The following is a 6,607-nucleotide window of genomic DNA, read 5'->3' as shown; positions in this document are numbered from 1 at the left end:
TACGCTTTTCTCTCTCTGACGATATTGGCGGCAGGGATCGAGGCGGTAGAGGAGAATTAGGCGAAATTATGCGCCTATATCTGTAGCTGTTCCACTTCCACTGCGCCCTTGTCTCCCGCTATGAAACCGATTGAAAACAGAGAGCAGTATTCCCGGCATATCTCTGTCCTTTATTTGTAAGCTTCAGTGCTTCTTATAGGAGCGCTCAGTCTATCTTTATAAGTCTATGGTTTGTATACACACACACGCATATATATGTATATATATATATATATATTTTAGATTTCATCAAAAGCAGCGCTATCGTCGTCAGGTTTCGACGTGAAGATGGTAAGAAATGAATATATATATATATATATATGTATATATATATATATATATCTTCATTTCTTGTTCCTCAAAGAAGGACTATGAATACGGGTGCTAGTCTGTCTTTATACGATTTACAGCGTGTTCCACTCAGAAGCTTTGCCCCGCTGCCGGGCGCCGCATGCACGGAACGAGTGCCCCCTGTTCGAGCCAGTGCGCACTCAGTGCAACCAGTGGAAAACGCTATTACGTCAATGTCCTGGCACAAATCGACACGAAGTGATTTCATTGGTCGGATATAACGGTTAAGGCCAATGAAATCACTTAGTGTCGTATTGTGTCAAAAAATTGACGCAAAAGAAAAGGGGCTCAAGTGATCTCTCTTTTTTCGCAACGTATTTCTACCATAGATCTAGAGTACCCTATTCGCTAGCGTAACTATACCGCTGAAACAGGAACAGAGCACGGTTCTGACAGAGATAGTTCTGTCTTGGTTCTGTCGAGTTCTCTCCCCGCTCCCCGCAGTTCGCGCCGTCGTTCCATACGAACATCGCGGATCTCGTAGCGGTTTGTAGAAATTCGATAGCATCGCTTTCGTGGCGTTGGTCGATAGCTGTACGGGCATCGTTCTTTTCAGCGAGAAATTGAAGTTCGATATCAATAAAATAATTCATGAAGAGTTGATTTGAGATATCGGAAAATTCGCGGTAAATTTGTTATTCGTGTTATACCCATGGTACACAAAGGCGTTGGGAAGTTGGCACAAGGAGATCGTTTAATTGAAAATTATGCAATGGGAGTCGTCCATTTTGGTGATATATGAGAAATATACGACGCTATAAATAGAGTAAACAGTCTATATCATATCAGGGAGAGCATTGCTAGCATTATGCATCCGGACACATAACCATGGAAAATAAACAAATAATAGCGTCGAACAGTAGTAAGTCACCTGGAGTAGTGGACGATAAGAATGAAATGCAAATGGTCCTTGCTAAGATGATGGAAGAGAAGCATACTTATACATACAAGAAGCTGGTTGTACCAATGTCCATGCGCAGCATTTACTGGAAATTCTTTGGTTTTCCAGCTACGGACGATGGTGATATCTTAACTAAAGTAAAAATCGTCTGCATCCTTTGCAAGACGCAAATTGCATATAACCGTAACACTAGTAACTTACGAATGCACCTTCAAAATAAGCATGCTCAAGAGCTGATGGATCTAGAAGCAACCAATCCTCCTCGTCGCCAAACCCTTTCGCAAGAAACAAAAGAGCGACGAGCTCAAAAACGAATGCTCAAAGCTGGCCTAACTAACACTCAACATATTTATACAACCACAGCAGACGGTACCGTACAAATAGACGGAGACATACAATTTGTCACAGATCCAAACATTAGCCTTTCAAATATGGAGGAAGACATCGGTATGAGCCAGCCATTGCGGGTCATGATCAAAGGCGGTACAGGGATGGGAAATAGTGGTCAAAATGTTGCATTCCTTATGCCAGAGGAGAACCAGATCCAACAGTCTGGTATAGATGGTAAGACTGTATCAGACGCAATTGCTGAATTTATCATAATGGATCTGCAACTGCCGGAAGTCGTTGAAGGCAGAGGATTCCAAAGGCTTATAGCAACCCTTCGTTCTCCTTGTGAAATTCCTAGTAAAAACAAATTAGAAGATGAAATCATACCCAAGGTGTACGACACATTCAGAGAATCCGTCGCTACCAATTTGTCTTGCGTTAGCGGCGAGTTTGGTCTCGTAATTGAAGAATGGAGATCATTTTCGGGAGAAAGTTTTGCAACTGTGTCAATTTATTACCAAAATATGGGAGAGCCATCGCTGGAGTGCAAAGTCTTAACGACTTTGCACATACCTGTAGAATGGGGTGAAACTCAATGGGGAACTGCTGTGGATTCATTACTGCTGGACTGGGATCTGAGAGTAGATCGTGTCACAGCTGTAGTTGTAGGAACTTCCAGAGCTGAATTATTGGCAGCTCTGTCCACTCGGGGCTTAGCTTTGGTCCCATGCTTGCTTCATACCCTGCAAGTATGTGCTCAGGCTTGCTTTGAGAATACAGAGGTTGCAACAATCCTAACCAAATGCAGAACTGCAATTGGGGCTATAGTCAGTCATCCTGCTGCCTGTGCTGCTTTGCTTATGCAGGAACAAATACTAGAGGTATAATTGTTAAATTTCTATTATTATAGTCATCCATATTAAAGAAACTCACTACTGTGAAAACTTTCTATTTTTGCCAGGGTTTCAAAATTACCAAAACACCAGCACTCGAATTTCCCAATGCACGGCTCAGATTTTCTGCACGGCTAGTGCATTGCTATTTTTTGTGGTACACTTGCTGGTATAATCTTAATCGTTTGAAGTTTTATTTGACGAAATTGAGACTTTATCATAAGGGTTGATAGCACACTGACACTTTGGATCTGACCAATATTTCAATTTACTTATAGCTCGAAGAGAATGCAATGGTCATGGATTATCCTCCGGTATGGACGTCAACGTATCAAATGCTGGAGCAGATGGTGCTACGGAGGAACATAATTGCGTCACTGCTTGATGGAATGGAAGGGATGGACCCAGAGATTGTTAGTCTTTCAAATGAACAGTGGAAAATAGTTGAGGATCTTGTTACAGTTCTTGAGCCGTTTAAAGTTACGATCATGACTCTGAGCGAAGAAAAAATGCCACTTATTTCTCTGTTAAAACCTTTACTGTGGCAGCTCGTTTCCTCCCACTTGAAAGTTAAAGATTCAGACAGTGAAACTGCCCGTTCCTTCAAGGAATCTTTATCCGATATGCTATGTGATCGATATGCTGACCCTAGTGTTACATTACTCCTGCAAACAGCCACCACATTAGATCCACGGTAAATGCTTATTAATGAACTACCACTTGCTCCAATTATCATCAGCTTCAGGAACTATTACAAGTGTGAACCTAGAAAACTTCTGCAAACGTTTTTACATTACAACAAGTTTTCAATTTCAATTGTGCAGATTCAAACAGTTGCCGTATGCCACTGAAGAAGATAAAAATATGGTAGCTGGACCGATCAAGGAGATGCTAACTAAATTAATAGAAGAGGAAGGTGGGGAACAGAGTACCAAAATTGAAGATGAACCTTCCAGTAAAAAAAATCGACTCTCTGGTATGTGGACTGAGAGACTATGCATTTTTGAAAATTTTAATGACCTCAATTTGGTGAATGTCGTTACTGAAATTTGTAACCTGCAGGCATGGAACTCTTACTCGGTGGGTTGTGTGCAACAAAAACTGGCATGCCAGCAGAAGAGAAGGCGGACCTGGAACTGGTTCAGTACCAATCCGAGGCAACAGCCCCTCTCGATTACTGCCCTCTGCAGTGGTGGGCTAAAATAACAGCAAAATGTCCAAATCTCGGCCGTCTAGCTCGTAGATACAATTGCGTTCCTGCTTGCTGTGCACCACCTGCCCGTATACCTGCCGATATGCAGGTTCTTTACGACACAAGAAGAGCAGCTCTACCTCCACATTTGGCTGACAAACTGCTTTTTTTGCACAGCAATCATAACGTATGAAAATATTCCCGTAAGGTATACAACTGTCGCCATGAAATTCTTATAAACTGTAAACCCTAAAATAAGTATAACTTAACGGAATGAAAAAATCTTCTGTTCTCTACAGGAAAACGAGGACAAGATCGAAGCAGATATTCAAAAATAATTTCGTTGGCTCTACGCGCGAAATTGCTGTTTTCTGCTGTAAATTTGTACATTGGTTTCTTAAATCGATAGGTAGAGGTAAGTAGTGTTATCTTGAGGCATTGATGAACACGTCTACCAGAATCAAAATATCAAAATGGAGATGCGAAATTTCTTATAAACATTGGGGTGTGACTAATAAACATACGTAAAGTAACGTAAACACAAGTAGCCAAATATTCGAACAGAATATATTCATTCCATAATATGGTAGACGATTTACATTATTTCATTATTAATCATACTGATAAGACCCAGGATTTACGAAATTTTTATCACTAAGAACTTTAATATGTATTATGAAAATACATATACTTCTTATAATTGTATCTTATTAATTGGATGATGTAAAGAGATCTACAGTCAAGCACAATTAAATGTAGCATATCCTAAGCATGTACTCCTTGCCAGTTGTGAAATTGTATATAAAACAGGAATAATCTATTTTTGTGTGTAGAACAATTTCAAGCGGAACTGGAAATTTCGTTTTAAGAAAATTAACAGAACGTTGTGGTTACAGATACGTCAGCACATTAGAGGCTTTGTTGTATAAGAACTTTTATACAGAGTGGCCGTAGTAATGTGTTTGTGTCCAAATACATGTTACAACTTGTATGTACTTGAAATTTCAACCAAAATTCATGCAATAAGTAGTTGGGTCATCGAACACTTGCGAGTTGTGAACATTTTTTAATAAATCCGGAAACCATTGCAAGAACCATAGTATACTTGCGTCTATACGTACCAATTGAAAGGGTTTTCACCCTCATGGTATTTTTCAAATAGATCTTTATGATTACCCCAGAATTATATTTCATTTTCATAATTAATCAACGCCCATGACAATCTTTAATGTTGATTATTGACAAGTTTAAGAATCAATGACAGAAATTTGTCTGAATTTTCTATTAGCATATATTATTTTTTCAAATTGCTTGCAATTGGACAATTGTGCGAATTTTCCATATCTTGGATTAGAAATTACTTTACCTATCCCAAAACTTGTATTTACATCTTCATTTTATTCAATAATGTATGAAGTTCAAAATTATGGTAATATATTCTTGACGTGTTTATTCAAACAACAAATCAGGAAACACTCAATTGGTTTTGTTCCCAGCTGGACGTTTGATACAGTCGTGGATCGCTGATACTCAATGTTGCTCTTTTGTAGAAGTAATAGTATATAACTGCAACTGCGTGGTGTATTGATGTGAGATTATATTTGACAATGGAAGAGCCAAGTGTCGATAGTAACAACTATGGCGTAAGTAAGTAAAAATTATCATGTTGGATTATGGAAAATACTTGGATCGTTAATCCTAATGTTATTATATTTGCCTTGAATAGGCTCAAAAAAGTAGCAAAAATTTATAGTTCTTTAGTTAGTGACTCACCTATTCTGTGTGTAGCATACATAATATGAAAACCTTTATTCCAATGGTGAATTTGTGGAGAGGGCCATCGGTAAGTCATATGCCAAGAATGCAATGTAATACTAAGAACAATATAAATGACACAAAGCATTATTGCCAAGCGAAATCTTGAATATAGTAGATATATCAGTCCAACCTACGAGTAACGGGAACAACAGCATTTGATGAAAAATTCATAATCTGTCAGAGACGTTTGCCTGACAATGCGCATAATACTGTACTCACCCGAAATATGTAGGTAGAGAAAAAGCTACCTAGAAGTATGGTCAATGACACCATTAAACATAAGTCTTGAGTTCTGCAACAAAGGAGCAGAAAGTATGCTTTTCATTACTTTGTACATGGTGCAAATGTCTCGAAACGTGGGGAAGATGTAAGTTTTCGTGCAGATATGTTGTGTGTACTTGCATATAAAGAATGAGCACATCAACCGGCTGGTTTTGGCACAATATAACAACTGCATTTACACTAGCGTCGTAAAGCAAAAGTATGTATTGTAGTATGAATAGTATTGTATATTGTTTTGTCCAAGAGAAGATCATCTTAGTATGTGTGGATAACTTTTGTGAAAACGACTTAGGTCTTATCTCCATTCAGTTTAATAGCTGCTGTGATATTTCGTACGGTTGTCATGGCAATGGTAGACTGGCACTCCATCTTGCTCACTGCGACCCCATTGTGGTTGGAGACTAAACTCGAAAGTGACTACACGTGGAAAAAATCGATAGTTTAGTCATAAAATGTTAAATTATTGCGATTTTTACTAGACCCATTTTTTTACAGTCCGCTCTTTGTTTCACACTAACCATTGAATCTTTTGGGTATGTTCCAAAATACGGGTGATTCCAATTTCTTATATATTTAGTAGGGTTGTAACACATATCTCCTGCATAATTGCAAAACAATGCAATTTCTACATCATTTCCGTGCAGTCATAAATAATTTGTGTCATTTGTCTTCACATATATTTAGCCAACGTACCAGCATGCATCAATCAAGACTTGGAAAGTCACTGAAATGTCATTAGCTTACCCCATGTTGTAATGAGCATAATGTGGTTCAAAAGTTATCCCTCGTTACCATTCGTTA

General features: G+C 38.6%; 2 protein-coding genes across 4 annotated transcripts; one reads left to right on the top strand and one right to left on the bottom strand.

Annotated features, from left to right (window-relative positions):
* The first annotated feature begins 542 nt into the window (after positions 1-542).
* LOC124188136 (E3 SUMO-protein ligase ZBED1) lies at positions 543-4,295 on the top strand. Of its 3 annotated transcripts, none has more exons than XM_046580576.1 (5): positions 543-2,502; positions 2,793-3,208; positions 3,339-3,490; positions 3,577-3,893; positions 4,006-4,295. In XM_046580576.1, the coding sequence occupies exons 1-5, from the start codon at positions 1,219-1,221 to the stop codon at positions 4,042-4,044; spliced, it is 2,208 nt and encodes a 735-aa protein (XP_046436532.1). In that variant the 5' UTR covers positions 543-1,218; the 3' UTR covers positions 4,045-4,295. The 3 variants fall into 3 exon arrangements, with proteins under 3 accessions (XP_046436532.1, XP_046436535.1, XP_046436533.1); XM_046580579.1 differs by having other exon boundaries at positions 544-2,502; positions 3,577-3,909; XM_046580577.1 differs by having other exon boundaries at positions 545-2,502; positions 3,577-3,914.
* Positions 4,296-4,541: 246 nt separating this feature from the next.
* Positions 4,542-6,504, bottom strand: LOC124188164 (transmembrane protein 138). The gene is made up of 4 exons (XM_046580657.1): positions 5,927-6,504; positions 5,744-5,816; positions 5,480-5,654; positions 4,542-5,278 (listed from the first exon to the last, which is right to left on the bottom strand). The coding sequence occupies exons 1-4, from the start codon at positions 6,109-6,111 to the stop codon at positions 5,172-5,174; spliced, it is 540 nt and encodes a 179-aa protein (XP_046436613.1). The 5' UTR covers positions 6,112-6,504; the 3' UTR covers positions 4,542-5,171.
* Positions 6,505-6,607: the final 103 nt, after the last annotated feature.

The sequence above is a fragment of the Neodiprion fabricii genome, chromosome 1 (genome assembly GCF_021155785.1).
Source record: "Neodiprion fabricii isolate iyNeoFabr1 chromosome 1, iyNeoFabr1.1, whole genome shotgun sequence".
NCBI classification, from domain to species: domain Eukaryota; kingdom Metazoa; phylum Arthropoda; class Insecta; order Hymenoptera; family Diprionidae; genus Neodiprion; species Neodiprion fabricii.
Note: the sequence above shows the minus strand (reverse complement) of the source record. Positions and strands in the feature narration are given on the sequence as shown.

Excerpts from the sequence above, each read along its gene's own strand:
- LOC124188136 (XM_046580576.1), top strand. The coding sequence starts at position 1,219 with ATGGAAAATAAACAAATAATAGCGTCGAACAGTAGTAAGTCACCTGGA. Across the intron at positions 2,503-2,792 it reads TGCAGGAACAAATACTAGAG|CTCGAAGAGAATGCAATGGT; the intron begins GTATAATTGTTA and ends ATTTACTTATAG. Across the intron at positions 3,491-3,576 it reads TAAAAAAAATCGACTCTCTG|GCATGGAACTCTTACTCGGT; the intron begins GTATGTGGACTG and ends TGTAACCTGCAG.
- LOC124188164 (XM_046580657.1), bottom strand. The coding sequence starts at position 6,111 with ATGGAGATAAGACCTAAGTCGTTTTCACAAAAGTTATCCACACATACT. Across the intron at positions 5,655-5,743 it reads TCTCTACCTACATATTTCGG|GTTGGACTGATATATCTACT; the intron begins GTGAGTACAGTA and ends CGTTACTCGTAG. Across the intron at positions 5,279-5,479 it reads GTATGCTACACACAGAATAG|TTGCAGTTATATACTATTAC; the intron begins GTGAGTCACTAA and ends TACACCACGCAG.